Source organism: Vigna unguiculata, chromosome 4 (assembly GCF_004118075.2).
Source record: "Vigna unguiculata cultivar IT97K-499-35 chromosome 4, ASM411807v1, whole genome shotgun sequence".
Taxonomy (NCBI): domain Eukaryota; kingdom Viridiplantae; phylum Streptophyta; class Magnoliopsida; order Fabales; family Fabaceae; genus Vigna; species Vigna unguiculata.
The window spans coordinates 9,045,629-9,069,057 of NC_040282.1; the positions used below are offsets into that span (position 1 = coordinate 9,045,629).

General features: G+C 34.9%; 2 protein-coding genes across 2 annotated transcripts; both read left to right on the forward strand.

The window, feature by feature from the left end:
• Positions 1-6,361: 6,361 nt before the first annotated feature.
• Positions 6,362-8,766, forward strand: LOC114181874 (probable endo-1,3(4)-beta-glucanase ARB_01444). The gene has a single exon (XM_028068489.1). It carries the CDS (start codon positions 6,492-6,494, stop codon positions 8,541-8,543), a length of 2,052 nt encoding a protein of 683 aa, XP_027924290.1. The 5' UTR covers positions 6,362-6,491; the 3' UTR covers positions 8,544-8,766.
• Positions 8,767-15,261: 6,495 nt separating this feature from the next.
• Positions 15,262-17,728, forward strand: LOC114181658 (probable endo-1,3(4)-beta-glucanase ARB_01444). Its single transcript, XM_028068169.1, has one exon. The coding sequence runs from the start codon at positions 15,303-15,305 to the stop codon at positions 17,532-17,534; it is 2,232 nt and encodes a 743-aa protein (XP_027923970.1). The 5' UTR covers positions 15,262-15,302; the 3' UTR covers positions 17,535-17,728.
• The last annotated feature ends 5,701 nt before the right edge of the window (positions 17,729-23,429 follow it).

The window sequence follows — 23,429 nt, forward strand, 5'->3', positions numbered from 1 at the left end:
GATCTCCGCGTCAAGGTTACGACACCTTGTTTCTCTTGCATATTGGGGTTACGACACCTTGATCTCTGCACCAAGGTTTTGAGACCTTGTTTCTCGTGCATACCGGGGTTACGACACCTTGATCCCTACACCAAGGTTACGACACCTTGTTTCTCATGCATATCGGGGTTACGACACCTTGTTTCTCCTACATATCGGGGTTACAACACCCTAATCATTGCACCAAGGTTTCAATACCTTGTCTCTCTTGTTTAAGTCAGGGTTTTTATGCTCTGCCAAGGTTCTACACCTTGTTTTCTCCTTATTAAGTTGGGGTTTCAACATTCTGTCAAAGTTTCAACAACTTGTTTCTTCTCTTTGAAAACATGGCTACCAATGTTTGAACGCCTTGTTAACTATCTCTTGCAATCATTACTGCATTTCAAAATAAGTTGATTTTCATCCTACATATCTCCACAACAATGAGTTTGATCATTGAAAAGAGAATAATTGACTCTAGCAAAAATTTTCAAAAGGTAGAGCATAACAAGTTTTTCATCATGCATTCATGCATTTCATGATCTTGATCTCTACAATAATGTTTTGATCCCTTGTGCTTAAAAATAAGAAAACATGCTTTCTATCATGCATAACCATTTGCATGTCATATCATCATGTCGTGTGTTGACACAAGATTTGAAAAGCAAAAACCTTGACATCGTGAATAAGCGAACATTTTCATGCAACATACATCTTCAACCATTGTTTCTTCTGAAGGAATCAATCTACAAAAATCATCTTGAGTTTTCTCAAATTAAGGATCATCTTCAAAGACCTATATATCCTCTAAGCCCAGTTTCGTACTGGCCCACCAAGCCCAGTTCCGTACTGGCCCATCAAGCCCAGTTTTGTCTGGCCCACCAAGCCCAGTTTCGTACTGGCCCATCAAGCCCAGTTTTGTACTGGTCCACCCAGCCCAGTTTCGTACTGGTCCACCAAGCCCAAATCCGTATTGCTCCACCAATGGAATGGTCATTGATTTTCTTATGTTTACAGCAAGACCCTCTCCAATGGAATGGTCATTGTTTTCTTTCCTTACATCAAGACCCTCTCCAATGGAATGGTCATTGATTTTCTTATGTTTACAGCAAAACCCTCTCCGATGGAATGGTCATTGTTTTTTTTTTCCTTACATCAAGATCCTCTCCGATGGAATGGTCATTGTTTTTTCCCTTACATCAAGATCCTCTCCGATGGAATGGTCATTGATTTTCTTATGTTTACATCAAGGCCCTCTCCGATGGAATGGTCATTGATTTTCTTATGTTTACATCAAGACCCTCTCCAATGGAATGGTCATTGATTTCTTTGTCACATTAAGACTCTCTCCAATGGAATGGTCATTAATTTTTTTGTCACATCAAGGCCCTCTCCAATGGAATGGTCGTTGAATTTTGTCACATTAAGACCCTCTCTTCTGGAATGGTTGAGTCTTGTTTTCACTTTCCATATCATGAGCCTCTTCACGGAATTGGTCGCCAGATCCGTGTGAATCGATTTTTACTCATCTTTTTCCTCTTGAAAATCTGGACAAAATTAGTGTCTTTATCTTTACTTATCTTTTAATGCAATAATTTGAAAATGTCACATTTTCATATTATCTAATAAAATCTAAGTAAAGAGGGGCAGCTGTCAACACCCAATTTTGTCCGGGTTATTTTTATTATTTTTTTTTTCTTTTCATCTTATTTTACTTTTATTTTATTTTATTTTTATTTTTGTTTTATTTTTTTATTTGTTTTATTTTATTTTATTTTATTTTATTTTTATTTTATTTTGTTTTAATATTATTTTATTTATTTTTATTTTATGTACAATTTTCTTTATTTTCCTTTTTTACTTTTTATTATTTAATAAAAAAATAAAATGAAAAAAAAGAAGACCAAGAGGTTAACGTAAGGTCTCTGATGGTTATGGGTGGTAGCTAGCTGGCCATGGTCATGATGGCTGAAGAAGGAAGGAACAGGAAGCAACATCTGCTTTCAGCTTATCCCACGTCTCGAGGTGGGAAAGGAACAAGGCAAATGCACAACAAATATCATCAGAGATCCCTTCATTCAGCAGATTGGAACTTCTTCACTCATGGAGGCTTTCCCGCATTCTGTTCTCTAAAAAACAAAAACAACACCTTCATCCTGACATTCTCAACACCACATAACCCAGCTCAATACCACCGTGAATCATCATCACCTCCATAGCCTGTCAATACCACTTGCATCATCACCACCTCCATTAACCATCATCACCGTCCCCACTCTTCTCCATTATCATCTTCCATCACCTTCAACCTGCAATCAGAAAAATCAAGCAAACCCACTTCACCGCCACTCTTCATCTTCTTCTGATCACATACATCAAATCAAAAATGGAGAAATAGGAAAAAACAGAAACGGCGGCGGCGATGCCGCCGGCGAGTCAGAACTCTGAACGGTGGAGTGTGATCGCGTGACGTTTGCGGACCTAGTCACAGTGTGACTGGCACGGTGGTGGCGAGTGGCAGAGACTAGGACGCCTTTCTCTCTCACGGGAAGAAGAAACAAGAAAAAGTGTTGATTCGGGAAGCTTGGCAGCACCGGCGGCATCGACATTCACGGCGGTGGTCACATATGCTTCGTTAGCGGCATCTTGAAGGAGAAACAACCTCTGTCTCGCGCGTTGGAGAAAAAGGGCGAAAGAGATGCGCCGCCGATTAAGCTCCTGGCAGTGGTCGACGTTGTCGCTAGGGCCCCCTCGCCGGCCGGAACGGGTGCAGCGTAGGTGGGTTTGTTTTGTTGGTGCTGTGAGGCAGTGAAGTTGTCTGGCCGTGAATGAGGGTTGGTGTGAAGGAGAAGAAACTCTCTTTAGGGTTTTGCTTTCTATGTTTAAGAGTTATTTTTGGGTTTAGGTTTAAATCTGCTCCCATTAACTTCCTGCACCACCATTTTTAATATTCTCACCCTTCTGTGTATTGTTTCAGGTCTTATTCTGTGCACCCCCTTTTTTCCTTTATCTTGCACCCCTATTTTAATTTTTGCTGCGAGTACCCCTGATATTTACTAACCTCGCACCCCTGCCTCACTTGTTTCATACTTTACTCTGCGCACCCCCTTTTCCTTTACCTCACACCCCTGTTTTAATTTTATCTACGAGTACCCCATGATTTTACTAACCTCGCACCTCTGCCACCCTTGTTTCATGTTTTACTTCGTGTACCACCATAGTTGATAACCTTGCACCCCTATTCATGTTTATCTTGTTTTGGGCCTATGTTTTATGTTTACTTCATGCACCTCACACATTACTTATGCACCCTATTATTATTATTTTTTTCTTTCACTTTTGTCCTTTTTGTTATTAAATTTTATTTTATCCCTTTTTTTGTTATTTATCTATTATTATTTTTTCCCTCTAAAAAAAAAGAAAACAATTTTTTTTATTATAAAAATTACAAAAAAATAGAAAAAAAATCTAAAAAATGAAAATATTCTCTTTTGTTTTATTGTGTTTGTCCGGTCGCCCGCACCGTATGACACTCATTTTCAAAAAACCAAAAATAGTTTTCTTTCTCTTTCAGTGTCTGTCCGGTCGCCCGCACCGTGTGACACTTATTTTCTAAAAAATACCAAAAATAATTTCCTTTCCCTTTTAGTGTCTGTCCGACCGCTCGCGTCGTATGACACATATTTTCAAGTAATTCAAAAATACAAAAAAAAAAATACAATATTTTCAAAGTACAAAAATATCAACATTTTCAAGCAAAAAGTCTTTTTTTAAGAACTACGTGATCCTTGATTCTCCCCTGTGAGATACGTAGGAGCAAGGCCAGTCCTTGTCAGGTTCACCTCCAAAAAATTAAACCATTTTCCCAATTGTTTTCCAAATCGTTTCTCTTAAAGAACTACGTAACCCTGATTTCTCATTTTGAATGAGAATACGTAGGACCAAGGTCAATCCTTGTCGGGCCCAAAAACTTAAAAAATATTTTTGTTTCTTTTTAGCATTTTTGTCTTATTATTTTTGGGAAATTAATATTTTGAAAACCACATCAACTTTGCTTTTTTAATTAAAGGTACCGCCCTCGGGCGGCGGGTAGGGTGCTAACACCTTCCCTACGCGTAACCGACTTCCGAATCCAAAATCTAGTTTTTCGCAGACTTGTCTTATCTTTATGGTTTTCCATAGTTTTCCAGAATAATTATGGTGGCGACTCCCAAATCTCTTTTCAAACCCGTTTTCTTTTTCGGTTCGCCTTCCCGTCGCGATTCCGGTTGCAACATGTTTAATCTCTAACTAATTAGCTACAACTTAGCTACCATATTATGTTGTATCTAGTCCCTCACTAATTAGCTACAACTTTGCTACAATATTTGTTTGTCGCTAATTTGTCTCTAATTAGCGAGGGATTAGCGAGTAAAATTTTCCCTCGCTAATTTCCCTCGCAAATCAGCAAATTTCTTGTAGTGTACTCTCACCACTTGAGTCAGTACTCTCTACATGAAACTAACTGACTCTTTAGGCTTTAGGATGTAATCCTTACTTGAATCCTTACTTAATTATATACTGAGGCACCACCATGAAACCTTACTAAGAGGTTCGTAGAATTACGTCCTTTACCTGAGGCACCACCATGAGCTCTCTCATAGAGGGTCATTGAATTACGTCCTTACATGAGCGAGACCTCCTCGCCTGAGCGAGATGTCTCCTCGCTCAAAATGTGAGGTCATCGTTTGAGCGACAACGCGAGCTAAAGCCTGGGAAGGTTCCTGGTACTCTCGCTTAGGCGAGACCTACTCGCTTGGGCGAGAATATTGGGTTCCTTCACTGTTCGCACAGACAAGCCAAGAAATCACCAAGAAAATAGTACTAGGCCACAACCAATTCAATCTCATACAAACATAAACATCAATCAAGCATTTTAAATCAAGAATAACAGTCAAACATCAACATATTACATAAATGCGAAAACCCTAACTTCCCTTACCTGGAAAATGCTAGCAAAGGACACAAGCGCCTAATAGAGGTTTACTGCAGCTCCAGGAACAGTGTTGCAAGCTGGGAATACTAACACCAGAACCCAAAAATGAGATTACTACAAGAACTCTAGTTGGAACCACGAAGGATAAGCTGGAGAATAAAGAGTATGAGTCGAGAACTAACTTACGTGGAGCAGAAAAGGGTTGAGCTAGCTTGACAAAGAATGAGAAAAAACCCTAGCAGAACTCTACGTTTCAGTTGTGAGAGGGAGAAGGGAAACTGTTTTCTGAAAAGTGGTAGAATGAGAGTGTTAGGACTGATTTAGGGGTTTTGAGCACCCTACGGGCCAACTTTTGGCCCAACTGATTAGGACAAACTCTTAAACATTGGGGCAAAAAAGTGGGTCTTACATATAGTATATCCAAAAAATTATTCATAATTTTTATTTTATTTTCATCATGTATTTGTTCATGAAAATAAATTAGAAAGGTAAATTTGAAGGAATTGTAGAAAGTACAACATAAATCTATATAATCTCATTTTCATTTTTTTCCTTCCAAATCCTCTCATTTTTATATCTTTAAATCCAAAGATAAAAGATGGACGAACAAGTAAGGCAATTTAATACTTTTACTCGGGGCAAGACAAAGAGCGCCCAGTGGTATAGTATATCCTAGAATTCAAACCCTTTCATCGATATCATAAATCATAATAATTCCTTAACCGCGTCGAGTTCCTTAGATTTTCTCTTTCCTTCACATTTGGACAAGACACGCCACATAAATTCTAAGTGCACATTATTACGTCATACCTTCCTTGCACTTTCCTATTCGGAAACCTTCCCACCCCAACATACCCTAATTCCTTAACCTTCACTCACACCATTGAACCTTCATAAAAAACCCCTCATACCAATCTCATTCAATCATGTCCAATCCAATTCAATTCCTCTCTTCTCTATCCTATGCAAAATCATATCCAAATAAAACCATTGTCGTTGTCAAACCCCTTCTTCGACAACTCATTCAAAATTCCAAAATACCCAACAACACCACCCAATTTAGTCTCACAATAATCACTCTTTGTTGCTTAACCAATTCCTCTTACCAAAGTCATACCTTCTCTAGGGCTTGTTCACTTGTAAAAACTCTTTTTTTCGTTTAAGTGAATTTTTTTATCTCCAAATTATACTATTATACAATTAATATAAAAAAACACCATACTTTCAAACAAACGCGTACTTATATCAAATTCAAAAATCGAAGTTAAGCTTCCGAATATTGTCCTTATTAGAATTTTGCTAAAATATTAACAAAATAATATAATATTGCAAGCAGAGATTTAGTCAACAACCTAGAAATGTTGAAAAAACTTAGACGCAAGGTTAGCACAGCCATCACAAGTGGCCTTAAGAAAGGGTCCAAACCCTATAAAAACCATCATCACCACCACCAACACCTTCATCTCCATTACCTCTTCCATTACTGTCAGTAAGAACAATGTCTCATTCTAGAAAACATTCTCCTTTTCTGTTTCCGCATGCTGATTCCTCTGTTGTTCCTGATCCCTCCAACTTCTTCTCCCCAAACCTTCTCTCAAATCCACTCCCCACCAACTCTTTCTTCCAAAACTTTACCCTGAAAAATGGTGATCAACCTGAGTATATTCACCCTTACCTCATCAAATCCTCAAACTTTTCTCTCTCCCTTTCATACCCATCTCGCTTCTTTAACTCCTCCTTCACTTACCAGGTCTTCAACCCTGATCTCACCATTTCTTCCTCTCAAAAATCCCACCTTTCCCATTTCAACCACACCATCTCTTCCCACAATGATCTCAGTCTCACTTTGGACATCCCTTCTTCCAATTTGAGGTTTTTCCTTGTTAGGGGTAGCCCCTTTTTGACATTCTCTGTCACTCAACCGACCCCTGTTTCGATCACCACTATCCACGCCATTCTCTCCTTTTCCTCAAGTGATTCCCTAACCAAGCACACTTTTCACCTCAACAATGGCCAGACCTGGATTTTGTATGCTTCTTCGCCGATTAGGTTGAGTCATGGGCTTTCTGAGATCACTTCTGATGCGTTTTCTGGCATAATTAGGATTTCCCTGTTGCCTGATTCTGATTGGAAGCATGAGGCTGTGCTTGACAGGTTCAGTTCCTGTTACCCTGTGAGTGGTGAGGCTGTGTTTTCCAGGCCATTTTGTGTGGAGTATAAGTGGGAGAAGAAAGGGTGGGGCGATTTGTTGATGTTGGCACACCCTCTCCATCTTCAGCTTTTGGCTGATGGTGGTTGTGAAGATGTTAATGTTTTGAGTGATTTTAAATATGGGAGCATTGATGGAGACCTTGTTGGTGTTGTTGGTGACTCATGGAGTTTGAAAACTGATCCTGTTTCGGTGACTTGGCACTCTATCAGGGGTGTGAGAGAAGAATCCCGGGATGAGGTTGTTTCCGCGCTTGTGAATGATGTTGAGGGGCTGAATTCATCTGCAATAACGACGAACTCGTCGTACTTTTACGGGAAACTGGTTGCAAGGGCTGCAAGGTTGGCTTTGATAGCTGAAGAGATGTGTTTTCTTGATGTGATTCCTAAGGTTAGGAAGTATTTGAAGGAAACCATTGAGCCGTGGCTGGAGGGGACTTCCAGTGGGAATGGATTTCTGTATGATAGGAAATGGGGTGGCATTGTTACCAAACAAGGGTCCACTGATGCTGGTGCTGATTTTGGGTTTGGAATTTACAATGATCACCATTATCATTTGGGATACTTCGTTTATGGAATTGCAGTGCTTGCAAAGATTGATCCAGTATGGGGTAGGAAGTATAAGCCTCAAGCCTATTCTCTCATGGCAGATTTTATGACATTGAGCAGAAGATCAAACTCTAACTACACAAGACTAAGGTGTTTTGACCTTTATAAATTACACTCATGGGCTGGAGGGTTAACTGAGTTTGCAGATGGAAGAAATCAGGAGAGTACCAGTGAAGCTGTTAATGCATACTATTCTGCTGCATTGATGGGTCTGGCTTATGGTGACACACACCTTGTTGCAACTGGATCAACTCTCACAGCATTGGAGATTCATGCAGCTCAAATGTGGTGGCATGTGAGACAGGGAGATAATCTCTATGGTGAAGATTATGAGAGGGAAAACAAGGTTGTTGGTGTTCTGTGGGCTAACAAGAGGGACAGTGGACTATGGTTTGCTCCTCCTGAATGGAAAGAATGTCGGCTTGGGATTCAGTTGTTACCATTACTTCCCATTTCTGAAGTGTTGTTTTCCAATGTTGATTTTGTGAAGGATCTTGTGGAGTGGACAATGCCAGCTTTGAACAGGGAAGGTGTTGGAGAAGGATGGAAGGGGTTTGTTTATGCACTGCAGGGAATTTATGACAGTGAAGGTGCATTGCAGAGGGTAAGAAGCTTAAATGGTTTTGATGATGGAAACTCATTGACTAATCTCTTGTGGTGGATTCACAGCAGAAGTGATGAAGAGGAATATGGTCATGGAAAACACTGCTGGTTTGGTCATTACTGCCACTAGTATTGTTTATGATTTTCAGGTATTCAGAAAGAAATTATGATAGTGTCTTACATTGTACATGAATAAATCTCTGTATATGGCTGATGTTTGTTTCTTACAATTTCTATTTGGTAAAATCTGTGTGTTGTGTGGACTTGTGCAACCATTCTCTGCCATCCCTGATTGTGTCATGAGGACATTATGGTTTAAGCTCTTTAGTTTTTAGCTTAGCATCTTGCCTTCACTTTATCATTGTGATCTTTTGCATTTCCATTTTGAAAAGTTCAGGCAGCTGTTAGCTGATGAATGCACTCTATAGTCTAAACTTGAATGATGCACGGATAGATTCTGTGTATCGGATACGACAAAAATCTATGTATATGAAAAATGTAAAAAATTCTTAAAACATGATAAATATATCAAGATAAAAATTTCAAATTATTTTTAAAATATCTTAAAGTATTAGGCATATATACAGACACCTATACAAATTAAAATATAGGTGCATAATAGACTCTAAAAGCATCAAGGTTATCAGAAAATAACAATCTGTTTTTGACTGAAATGCATTTGGTTTGCTATGAATTTGAGTCTGAATAGGTTTGATATAGGAAACATTACAGATTTAGGCTTAAGATTCATTGTCTTACCATGTATAAAATGCAGCTGATTCTATGATGTCTGTTTTCAACAAAGATAACTAAGTTATATAACTTTTTTGTGACAACAACTTGTCCTCAATCTGTTGCTTTTATTCTTTTCATTATCTGTGTATGGAAATGCTAGATGATGTTCTTATCTTTCAAAGCAAAACTATTTGTTTGTGCATAATTTTTCATTACATCATTCTAACACATACCAGTTTGATCTCTTAATTGTATTCTTAGAAGTTGTAATCTGAATTGGAGCTTAATGATATGTTGGGATCCATGTAACCAATTTCAACTAGCTGATGAGACTTCATTGTTGTTACTGTAATCTTTTTGTTGTTATAAACGAAACTTCTTAACTAGGTGGTCTCTTCATCATTGGTACTGTTTCTTAGATGTGAAATTATTCTAAATTCAGTCATCATTATTTATGGGGATCAAAATTGAAGACTTCTAAGCACCAATTTTCAGCTCTATAAATAGAAAACGAAATTTTATTTGCGTATTGGTTTAAAAACTTCTTTTTGTACATAAATCACATTGATAATAAGGTTGTATATATTATATAGGTATAGGTTGGAAATAAAAACGAGTTAAGTTATTCCTATACTGTTTGACTTTTAAAAGTTTGATATTAAGGATGTTTGACTTTTACCACTTAATTTTAATATAAATAGCAGTATTTAATTTTGTAAAAATATTTATATTTAATTAGTTTTAATCTTATAAAAAATGATTAAAAAGATATATTTCAATTATTAAAAAAAAGGACAATACTAAATCAAAGAAATATAAGTAGAGAGTAAATTGAATCAAAGAGACGTATATGAGAACTAAATTAAAATAAGACAATGATATTTGGTAGTCATATTGACGTGTGACATTGTCCTACCATGTGGCACTAACAATGTTATGTGTCACATTAGGGATCTGATGTGATAACCAAAATTTTTTGCAAAAAATAAAAATAAAAAAGTTAAAAAAATAAAAAAAAAAAGAAAAATCACATATTGATACGTGGTACGTCGTTAATGATACTAGTAATTTTTTTTTAAAAGGACCTAATTAATATATTTTGTTAAAAGTAGTGATGTAATTGACACTTATTTAAAAGTGGAGACCAAATTGATAAAAACGTCTAGTAAAGTAGAGACTTTCCATGTAATTAAACCTTTAAATACAAATTAAAATGGGTATAATGTTTTATGGGGTACAGGAAGAAAAAATGGACGTTTAGGAAGAAATGACCTTTCTACTAGTATCTTTCGGCCCTTGTGTATTTCTCAGACTTTATCACCCTGAATCATTTTGAAGATGGGAATTTCTTTTTGCACCTCCAATATATTTCTTCTGCAAATTTATAAATTCAAATTTTTTTAACCTTATTCTTAAAAAATAACTTTCAGAGTCTGTGATCCATAAAAATATTTTTTGGCATAGAAATGTTTTATTTAGATTCTGCAATTCAAAATTCATTTTTAACTTTTGGATTATACAATTGGATTTCTTGACTTGACTTCTAAATTATGTTATCTGAAAGTCATGTAGATAAGAGTAGTGATGACAACGACAAGGAGGCTAGCGACGACTGCAATAAGGGAGTGACGACGTCAAGGAATTTCTTTCTCTGCATTCATGGTTTTTCATGTATTTAAACAAAGTATTGGAAAAATCTAAATTGTTCATGCTTTAAATTTTTAGATCGTAAAATGAGAAGTTGTACACTCTAAAACACATTTTTGAATCCAAATCCAGAAATGCATTATGAAACTTCAAATTAAGTAATTTAAAATATATTTTTGCATCTAGAAATAAATTCTTAATTTTTTGGTGAGATAAATTAGAATGTATCTCTAGTAATTTGGAAATGTATCTAAATAGTTGACAAAAAGAAGAAGAATATGGACATCTTCTTTCAATAAGGTATTTTGATGATGATAATAACTTATGAAGAAGTATGGATGACTTAATGATGATACATGGAAAAATAATGAAGACATTAAAGACTTGTTGTTTAGTTGTTTAGGTTTCTGTATGTTATTTAAAGTATTTAAATTAGTATGTCAAGAGTCCAAAGGCAAAGCTCAAGTAGTAGAGCACTAAGAATTTTATTTATTAACATAACTCATTGGAGTAATTGATTATTCTTAGTGATAATCAATTATCTGATTATCTCAGTTGAAAGTGATTTTTGAGAAAAACTTTTGTGATGATCGATTATCACTACTAATCGATTATCACCTATTAATAATAGATTATCCTGGCTGATAATAAATTATCACAGCGAGTTAAATGTTTTTAGAAAAATTTATGTGATAATCGATTATCACTTATGATAATCGATAATGATAATTTGTTGCAGTTGTAACTTAACTTTTGATATATTTAACCTAATTTCTAAATAAGCTTCTATAAATAAAGTGATAGGCTTTCATTTCAAAATACAGAAGGTAGAGAAGTCTAAGATACTTGAGAACTCTTTATAGGAAGGCTTTGAAAAACCTAGTGTGGGTAGAACGATAACTTTCATCAAGTGAGATCTTGAGTGATTGAGTGTTGTTGCTATTACTAGGAGAAGTATCATCCTTTGGGTGATTCAAAGGAGGTGTTTATTTCTTGTGTGACTCAAGAAAAGTGTTTTTATCCCTTGTAAATAAGGGAGGTGTCTTCATCTCTTGTGTGATTCAAGAGAGTGTTTTCTAAACATTAAATTTTTTATCTGTGATTGTATTTGTGATTTCTTTTAGTGATTGAGCTAATCTTATTGTTGAAAGATTAACAACTGGACATAAGATCTTTCAAACTCGTATAAATACATTGTGTAATTTTTTTTCCCTATTCTCTTTATTTTATTGTGATGATTAAAATAAAAAAATAATAATTTTAATTGATCTTTGATTAAGAGGGAAACTTTTGTTCAAACGATAGTCATTCCGCTGCTTAATTATAACATAAATTGTATAATAAAAATACATTTTCAAATTATATAATATATGATTATATTTTGGATTGTACCGTATGTTTTATTGTGTAATTTAAAAATATATTTAGATTGTACAATTTAAAATATATTTTTAGAGTATGTAATCTGAAAAAATATTATTATTTAAAATTGTTAAATCCCAAATACATTTTTATATCCAAAAACATATTCTAGATTATTTCTATAATTCATAATATATTTTTGAATTGCACAATTTAAAATATATTATTTTAAATTACTTAATTCAAACTAAATTTTTAAACATATAAAATGGAATAGATTTCAACTTTCTGCAATCTGAAATGAATTTTAACCAGTGACAAATTAAAAATTGTAGAAGTGAAGAAAATATGGTGTGAAGAAAGAAGTTGCCTTGCATATAGATAGGTATCTAAGACAAGTGTTGCTGGGTGTTAGTTTTTTTATTTTTATTAAACGATGTGATTTCATTTTAAAAAGAAATACATAAACTTTATCAATTATCATATGTAAAAGTGCTGAAACTCTGTTTTTTTTTTTTTTTTTTTTAATTTACCTCCTTGGTGATATAATGCATAATTGCATAGGAAAATATAAAGCTCTCAAACTCTCTTTTGAATTAATGTTCTTAAAAATCTTGAAAGAGTTATACGACTCAATTTTATTTTTTAAAATTTGTGTATTTTAACTCTAAATCATGATTGTATTACGAATAACGAGTATTTGATTAAGATTAGATAATCGATTATTGACTAAACCATTTTATTTCATATTAATCCTTAAATAACTTTTGTCTTAACTATTTTATTAAGTTTTTATTATCTCACATCCTTTTATGTAACATTTTTTTTATGTATGATGTAAGGTCCATTCAAAATGTTTCATTCTTTCTTGCCCAAAATATAAGGGGTTGTCCTTGCGAGTGGGCCTAAGAGCTGACCCAGTAGATAAAACCATCCTTCGTTGCCCTAAGTTTCACTTTTCTCTCATTTTAAGAAAACCTAAGACTGTAGTCGTCAACCCCCTCCGCTAGGGTTTGCTTCCGTTATCACGTTAAGCTAAAGGAACTTGTGCTCCATGTAAGTGTCTTTTCTAGCCGTGCTGGTTCCCTTTTACCATCTTTTCGTATTTTCGATTAAAAGCCTCCGTTAACTTCATTTTTCTGGTTCCATTCCGTCCTTTTCAACCTATAGTTCATCCTTAGAGCTGTTGTGCTCGTGGTCGTGTCGTTGGGGTCTTTGCTAAACCTCCTGGGTAAGGGAAGCTAGAACCCTATTGTTTTGGTACAATGATGGTTGTTTTGATGGTGTGTTCATGATTTGCGTGCTTATATGTCACTGTGAGTGTATGGTATGAATTATATTACTATTTGGGCATGGATATGTGTTGATGGCAGAGAGGAACAGTGGCGAGGTCTGATAAACTCGCCCATGCGAGTCTGTCTCGCCTAGGCGAGGTTAACAGGGGCTCGCCTAAGCGTTTCTTCATGAATGGTCGCCCAAGCGACCCACTGCACTTTTGAGCGAGCGAACGTCTCGCTTAGGCGAGGAGGGTCTCGCCTAAGCGAGAACGCGCGCAAAGTCCTTATGCTGGAAGTCGAGCTCTCGCCCAGGCGAAGGGACCTCGCCTCCTCGCCTAGGCGAGATCCTTCGGCCTGAGCGAGGTGCTGGGCGAGGCAGGGCGCAATGTGATTGTTTTCTTGACTTGGTTGGTGAATGTATGGCTTGAATTTAAGTATTGTGATGAGAGTATGAGATAAATGAGTATGCATGTGTGAGATAAATCATGAATTGTGAATAATGGGTTGGTACGAACTTAGCATGAACATTGTATGAGATGATTCATGAAATTGAAATGATGAGTTTGGTATGAATTCGACATGAGACATGAAAGGGTTGGTATCAATGTGGCATGGTAACGATATGAGATATTATGGGTTCGAGAATAAGGAGTTGGTATGGCTTGGTTGAGAATACGAAGGCGATGAATCATGAGAAACTGTATGAGATGTATGTATATATTTGTGTGTATGCATGTTGAATCTGTTTGGTTGATTAAGGAAGTTTGGTCCGTGTCAGTGCGTAATTCTTTGGGATTCTCTAGGTGGGATTCCCAGGGTCATGCTTCAGTGGTCGGGACGTAATTCCATGGTCCAATTCCATGGCCCCTGTTAGTAGGTGTCCATGGTGGTGCCCCATCTGTATAACTAGGTAAGGATTCAAGGTAAGGTTATCCTGACACTCTAAGGAGTTAGTTACTATCTTGTGTGACGTTTCTCTTAATTTCGCTTAATAATTAAATGAGACGTTACATATGAAATATTCAATAATTTACCTTCATTTGTTCTTTTATTTTCTTACAAGATTTGTTGAAATTCTAAAATCTTGTATGATCTATCATAAGTGAATTGTTAAAATTGAAAATTCTAAAAGTAGATTCTCCATAAAACAAAAACAACATTTTGTAAGGTTACAAAAAGAAAATACAAAGCTGAGTAGATTTTTTGTCTCGATATTTAAGTAGTTATTTAATGTGATTTTTCTTAATTTATTTTTCAATTCAAATCTCATTTTATTTTAAAGGAGTTAATGTGATATTTTTGTAAAATGTGTATGTAAACTAACCATGTTTATGACTTTGAGAGCTTCTCTAACGGCATCTGTTTCTACCCTCCTGAGAGACAATTATGGAGGTGGGATGAGTTGATATAAAATAAATCACATTAAATTATTTTTAATAAAAAAATAAAAAAATTATTTTGAATAAACTCCCTAAATATTAAAAAAAAAACTATCAAGCAAAAATACAATGTACCTCATCAAATGCCAAAACAACCTCATTATTCCATCTCTTCCTTGCACATTCAATCACCAGAAACCTTAAACTATCTTTCACTGATCCCTACCCCATTTTCTGCACTCAAGCATAATAATGGAATCATTTCTTTCTTTTTGACATTTTTCTGTTTCTTTCTATGCACACTCATAAGAACATTCTTATATTCTCTTTAAACAATCCCTTTCTTCACAAATTTTCAAATTCCTTGCTTTTCCTCTCAGCTTCATTTTTCTCTTCTATATAAATCACAGTAACCAACCCTTTCTATTTCCATTTCCAACTAACATAACCTCCACTACACCCACTTCCAAATCTAACTCCAAACTCACCATGTTTAAGAAACTTGGAAGAAACATCGAAAGAAAAATTACAAAACCCTTCAAAAATAAACCACGACCAAGACCACCACCTCCACCTCCACCACTTCCCTCATCTACACCACCACCTCCACCGCCCCCTCCGCCGCCATCTACGCCGCCATCTCCGCCACCATCTCCTCCGCCACCTCCTAAGCAACCAAATGTTCCATTTCTCTTCCCTGAAGCTGACTCCACAATTCTCCCTGACCCTTCAACTTTTTTTGCTCCAAACCTTCTTTCTTCTCCGCTCCCTACAAACTCTTTCTTCCAAAACTATGTTCTTCAGAATGGAGACACACCTGAATACATTCACCCTTACCTCATCAAATCCTCAAACTCCTCTCTTTCCCTCTCCTACCCTTCTTTCACCTTCAACTCTTCTTTCATAGCGCAGGTTTTCAACCCTGAAATCACCATCTCCTCCACTGACAGCAAAACCACGCCAGGCTCACACGCCAGGCACGTGATCTCTTCCTTCAGTGATATGAGTGTTACCTTGGACATGCCCTCTTCAAACCTCAGGTTCTTTCTTGTCAGGGGAAGCCCTTTTGTGACAGCATCAGTGACATGTCCCACACCGCTTTCCATCACCACCATGCATGCCATTCTTTCTCTTTCACCCAATAACTCCCTCACCAAACACACCTTGCAGCTCAACAATGGCCAAACATGGCTCATTCACACTTCCTCCCCCATCAGTTTAAACCATACCCTTTCTGAGATTACTTCTGGCGAGTTTTCTGGCATAATTAGGATAGCAGTGTTGCCTGATTCCGACCCTAAGTACGAGGTAATCCTCAATAGGTTCAGCTCTTGTTATCCTGTCTCTGGGGATGCAGCATTCACAAATCCATTCTGTGTGAAGTATAAATGGGAAAAACAAGGGTGGGGGGAGTTGTTAATACTAGCTCACCCTCTTCACCTTCCGCTTTTGAATGATGGTGAATGTGGTGTTACAATTCTGCATGATTTGAAATTTAGAAGTATTGATGGAGAGCTTGTTGGTGTTGTTGGAGACTCCTGGTTGCTGAAAACCGATCCGGTTTCAGTTACCTGGCATTCCGCAAGAGGTTTAAAAGAGGAATTTCACGAAGAGATTTTTTCAGTGCTTTCTGAAGATGTGGAAGCTTTGAATGCGTCGGGAATAACAACAACATCATGCTACTTTTATGGGAAGATTATAGCAAGGGCAGCAAGGTTGGCATTGATAGCGGAAGAGGTGGCTTTTTTCGATGCCATACTTATGATTAGGGATTTCTTGAAGGAGATCATTGAGCCATGGTTAGATGGAACTTTCAGCGGAAATGGTTTTCTCTATGATGGGAAATGGGGAGGGATTGTTACTAAACAAGGGTCTCAAGATTCAGGAGCAGATTTTGGGTTTGGTGTTTATAATGATCATCATTACAATTTGGGGTATTTTCTTTATGGAATTGCGGTGCTTGCAAAGATTGATCCAGTTTGGGGAAGGAAGTACAAGCCTCAAGCATATTCACTTGTGGCCGATTTCATGAACCTGGGAAGAAGATCAGACTCTAATTACACTCGTTTGAGGTGCTTTGATCTGTATAAACTGCACTCTTGGGCAGGAGGGTTAACTGAATTTGCAGATGGAAGAAATCAGGAGAGTACTAGTGAAGCTGTGAATGCATATTATTCTGCGGCATTGATGGGTCTAGCATATGGTGACACTCAACTCATAGCCACTGGATCAACACTTGCAGCATTGGAGATTCATGCAGCTCAAATGTGGTGGCATATGGGAGAGGGACATAAAAATTTGTACGAGGAAGATTTTAGCAAAGAGAACAAGGTGGTAAGTGTTGTGTGGGCTAACAAGAGAGATAGTGGACTATGGTTTGCACCTGCTGAGTGGAGAGAGTGCAGGCTTGGTATTCATGTTTTGCCACTGTCTCCTATTACCGAGGCATTGTTCTCAGATGTTGGTTATGTGAAGGAACTTGTGGAGTGGACAGTGCCGAATTTGAACAGAAAATGTGTTGGAGAAGGGTGGAAGGGGTTTATCTATGCCTTGGAAGGAACTTATGATAAAGAAAGTGCATTACAAAAGGTAAGAGGCTTGAAAGTGTTTGATGATGGAAACTCAATGTCTAATCTGCTGTGGTGGATTCATAGCAGGGGTGAGGTGGAGGAGGAATTTGGTCAGGGAAAACAATGCTGGTTTGGCCATTACTGCCACTGAACATTCTTAACTTTAAACCATCACCAAGTGTTAAGAAGGTGAAAATTTTAGTGGCTAATGCTAAGATCTTTCAGAGGCACCAATGTTTTAGTGTGCAAGTATGTAACATTAAAGAGTGTAAAGATAGAGTTAAATGAGATATTTTGTGTGTCAATATGCAGCATATTAAACAATGTTGGTCAATTTTGGGTTAGTTATCATCTGAAAATATTTGACGTTATACTTTTAGGAACCGACTTTAGTTATATTTGTATATATAAATTTCTTTTGATGTTACACTCCTCTGTTTAAGCTTCAACTGATTACACCAAGAGGCTGTTCTTCAAAAAAGAAAAAGAAAAACTTCTAAGAAAGTGTTTTGTCTTAGAAATGGCTCTCCTCAAAAACTTCTAAGAAAGTGTTTTGACTTAAATATATAATTTACGAATAAATTTGAGTTTTCTCGATTAACTACATAAAATTAATCATAATTGTATAAACTTTTAAAATTTTATAAAATTACAAATTGACCCAATATGTTCAATAATAATTGAAAATTGGTGCTTAAATAATTTTTTTTTTTATTTTCAACTCAGTTCTCGAATATTTTTAATAATTGTAATTTAGTCCATTGCTAATTTTTTTAAGTACAATTAGGCCTCTGGTTAATTAATTATGATGATTTTTGAAAATATTTCATAATTTCAATGAAAATTATTTATTCAATATATAATTATTAAATTTATAATGATTCTTATTTCTTATTTGATTTCTATTATGTATTTTAAACTAAAGTTTTTAGTATTTTTGGATTTCATCAATAATTCTGTTGCAAAATTCATCAATAATAAAGTTCACAAAAACTTTTCTAAAATCTCAAAAAAATAAGATCTAAATAAACCATCAATAATCCATGGAGATAGACGTTAGAAAGTGTTAAAAGTAATTTGAAATGTTTTTTTTTTTATTGAAAAACATGATTTTAGGTTTACTAAAGTGTTAAAATAGAAAATTTGTGTAATACAAAACCATGAACTCAAGCTCATTGTTTGGTCCTAATTGAAAGCAAAAAATTTCTTTCTCCACCCCAATATTTTCTTATTGCACATCCATATGAAAGTTAAAAAGTCAAATTTGCTCTCCTCTTCTTCCCTTCTCCTCCCTACAACACCTCCATACTTTCCTCCACCTCCACCTCATCTTCTTCTTTCACCTCCATCTTCACCCCATCTTCTCCCACCTCCATCTCTATCTCCATCTTTTTCCACCTCCACCTCCACCTCCACACCATCATCTTCTTCCACCTCCACCCTAATATGCACTCACAAGTATCCATTAAAACAAATGGAAATATCAGAATATATGAAGTGTAAGGAAGAATATGGAAATCAATGATGAAAGACGTGAAATGTAAGTTCTAGATTTCATAATATATGTGCATTTCGGACTATGAAATCCCTAATACAAAATTACATTACGGATTGTACAATCCAAAATGTAATTATACATTACTCATTGTATAATCCGAAATGAAAATTTTCGTTCCAGATTGTACAATTTAAAATATTTATGAATTACACAATTCGTAACTATAATAACATGAGTATCATTGGAATTTTAAAAAATATAGGGGTGCATGAATAAAATAAACGGGTGTAAGAAGAAATTCTCTTGAAACCTATATAAATAAGTGGACTGATAAGTCTCTAGTTCCATAAGTCTATACAAATACTTAGTTTTGCTTATTAATGCAAGCTAACCAAGGATCAATCCGCAAATATAACAAACAATTGAGTAATTTATGAGTATGTGATGTGTTTTGGGTGGAAAACTTAGTAACACTAATCTAAGACTACATAAAATGAATGCAACCTAAAATGGTGCTAGACAGAACACAAACTGTTTGATGAAAATTCCAACATATAAGACCTAGATGTTCAAATCTGTATAAAATTTCCTAAAACTCCTACTTCGAACTAAAACTCGAGAACATCAAACTATGAACACATGAAGGTGGATGCCTGAATCGAAAATGTAGAATTTGCTGCAATGGATGGCTAATTAATAATAGGATATGATGCAGAATAATTATATATGCACATGAACACATAACAAATCACATAATTCTATCTAACTCTAATCAAATAAAAAAATCCCCAATTGGAAACCCTAATAACGATAATAACGATAAAAATGCAATTCACTGAATTATGAGTTTTAGTGTCTGCGAATTAACTTCAAGAGATTTATGGAAGCTTATTAAGCATAGAACAAACTCGATTCAACAGAGAAAACACATAAAAGAATGAATCACAAATGAAATAGTACATAAACCCGAAAATTAACATCCAAATTAGTTTATGCTTTTTCTTCAAGTGAACCAGATTATCTTTTTATTCCTCAAGAGCTATTGTGCGCATCTTGAGCGTAAAAATGTGGCCACTGTATGCTCACTAAATCAAGGTAATGACTATGCATTTGCCTAAACTCTGTTTTTCCAAAAGCTCAATCAAATTCACATCGAACAAAAGTGCAAAATCTGACTTGCTGAAAGCATACAAAGACTAGACATGTTTAAACATCAATGGAAAGCGAATAAATCGTATAATTGATTGGAAACAAGTGAACAAGAGTTTGAATCACATAAATCATTAAATAAAATTTAAATCAGACAAATCAAAGAGGCACACTACACTAAAATATCTCATTAACAACTAATTTTAGTGACCAAAAGTTATTAATCAATATACCAATTTACAAAATAAAAAATTATTGATTACTAAAATAGTCCCTATTATGAATGAAAAATTATAATTGATCTTTAAATTGGTTTCTAAAATTTAGCTACAAAAGAAATTGGTCACTAACCATTAGTTACCAAGATTTTTGTTAGTCCCTAATTAATTAGTAACTAATTTAACGACCGATTATAATTTTTTATTTTCCTAAATCTGGAATAGGAGCAAATATGTTTCTCTTCAACATCATCGTGATCTGTTTATCGACCTTGCATATGCATGCAAAAGTTATTATGTTCATAACTATCTTGTTTTTTACATTACAACTCTTAATTGAACTATTACAATGTACTTTTATTTTGTGTTTCTGGTACTTTTCTACATGTTGTTTTCTATGGTTATTATTCTCTGTTATCACTAAATTGCAAAGATTTTATGTTGGTGGGGTTCTTTATAATATTTGTAAGGAAAAAATAGTTATGATTAGAAATTGCAAAAATATTAATATTTGTGTGTATTTGCAGATAAAATCTGTTACGGATGGTAAGTTGACTCCTCTAATAGGTATATGTGGATAACATATAATTTAATACCCGCTTATAAAAGGTTGAGTATGAGTATCATAATACTTGTATCTATACGTATTCTTGTTCCGTAAAAAAAAATAATTTATATTTTATTAGGTTAAATTTAATTAAAATTAAAATTTAATTTATATTTTATTAGGTTAAATTTAATTAAAATTAAAATTAACTTAACTTACATTATATTATATATATATTTTTGTAATTTTATTTAAATTTTAATTTAAAAATCAATAAATTATTATTTTTTAAATATCCAAGAGTATCTATGAATTCTTTGTAACTTTTAAAAAACTAGCAGATATTTTGTTAAATAGGTAGATCAACATGTAACATGACAGACAACATATCTGATTTTCTGTTGCGGAACAATTAACATATAGATAGTATTTGTGGTTGACCAAATCCATTAGTTACCATCCCTAATTATAATTATAAAGTTGGATGAGGTGGCAAGTATTTATCCTAATTAATAATTGGGACTAAATGTTGACAATGGAAAATGGTATTTAGTTGTTAATCAAAGGGATTAAATATATTAGTTACTTCAACATTCAAAGAAAAAAATTCTTCAAACATCGTAATAAATCAACAAATAAACGATCATTCAAAAATCTTTGGGTGCCGACAAAATTTATATATTGTTTATCATTTCACTAACACAACAAAACTGAATGTATATTTTAATATAATTATAACTCTAAACTATTGCATATATCTAATACATAAATTGCTCTTTTTTTTTTCTCACATTATTTGAATTCATCAATAACTAAATAAAAACTAAAATTTAAAGTTATTTCTTTTTTTAAGGTAAATAATCATATTGTGTACATAAAATTATCTTCGGTTTCATTTTGAAGTCTTATTTATAAAAAATATTATAGAAAAAAAAATTTCAGCCTAAGTAAAATATATTTCCTATTCTTGTCAGATCGACATAATTCAAATATGATCGATGAATTCTTCAAATTTAAATGGTTAAGAGTATCAACGATAAAATATTCAAGTTGAATTTTTAAAATAATTTTCTCAAGTGAGCAAATAAGTAAAGAAATCATTATAAATATTTTCACATTACTTCATATTTTTAAATTTAATAGTTATTTGATTTTTATATCTAAAAAAATATTTTTTTAAACTCATATTTTAAAACAATAAAAATATATTATTATATATTAAAACAATAAAAATATATTTTATTATATATTATATTATATTATATATAAAATAAAAGTACAAATGAAATGTGTAAGACCCATTTTCTGTTTTAGGTAAATGGGATAAGCTTTAGTGAATAAGAGTCCATAGTCGATCCACTTGTTACCTTTGGAACTCCCTTCTAGCCACTCACTTTCATTTTGTTTTCTTTTTCAAAAACAGTTCACCTTCTTCCTCCTAGTTCTGAAGTAGGAGCTTAGCTAGGGCCCTTGAGAGAACCTCCTTCGAGCTAGTTGAGCGTATTTTTTTCCACGTAAGTCAATCCCCAACTTTTGTCCCTCTTCGTTTTCAGTTCCTAAGCTCTGGTTCTACATTAATCAGTGTCATGGTCTAATTTTTGTCCCCCTATGTTTCTGTTTCAACTCCTTAAGCTATTCTTGGTCCTAGTGCTTCTCCACTATAGGTTTTCTTCTCTTTGAGTTAGCTTTCAGTCAAGGTAAGGGAAGCTAGGGTTTTGTGCGCTTTTAAAATGTTTTGCTTATTTTGGTTCTGTTTCGCGTTTTCAATGCTTCGATGATGCTTGTGATTATGTGAAAATATAGTGTTTGTGTGGATGGCTGGATTTCTACTGTTGCATGCAGGAGCAAGAGGGAAACTGCTATTCTTGCCCAGGCGAGAATCCTCTAGCCTAAGCGAGAGTAGTAGAGAACTCTTCTTTGTCTCTGCGTGAGTTATCGCTCAAGTGAGAATTTTTGCCTAAGTGAGAGAAATTTCGCCTAAGCAAGGAGGTCTAACTTAAGTGAGAACTCGTAGTGATGAATTGTACCCTCTATTCGCATTCTCGCCCAAGCAAGGAGAGTCTAGCTTAAGTGAGGGGACCCTGTCGCCTGAGTGAGACCTCTTAGCTTAAGTGAGAATGAGGCAAATTTGCTTCAAACTTTGTGATTTCACTTGTGGATTGATTGAATTATTCTTAGAAGCATGAACTTATGACTATGCATGCATTATGGGATGTTATGAACTAGAATTGTTGTGCTTGGTATGAAATGAAACAAGAATTGGTTGGTTGTTTGTGCATTGGCATGAGATTATAATGCTTTGTGATAACATGTGGATTTGGTGTGAGAACATGCATGTGGTATGAGTTAGACGTAATTCCATGAGTCTCTTGGGAGACCTTATAGTGGTGTTGTAGTGTATGTAATTAGATATAGATGCAAGCAAGGTTGCATCCTTTCACTCTAAAGAATTAGTCAAACTCACAAAGAGAAGACTAATTCAAGTGGTGAGAGTAGCAGGAGGTCCTAGTCTCTGATAGGATAATAACCTTAGATGATCATGGACTAACCTTGTGCGTGGTAAGGTGAAACCCATTGGTAATGGCTCTACAGAGCAATAGAGGCCACCACAAGTGCAAGTATCTAGTGAATCTG

What these genes read in the sequence shown, in the direction of transcription:
- LOC114181658 (XM_028068169.1), top strand. Translation starts at nt 15,303, where the DNA reads ATGTTTAAGAAACTTGGAAGAAACATCGAAAGAAAAATTACAAAACCC.
- LOC114181874 (XM_028068489.1), top strand. Translation starts at nt 6,492, where the DNA reads ATGTCTCATTCTAGAAAACATTCTCCTTTTCTGTTTCCGCATGCTGAT.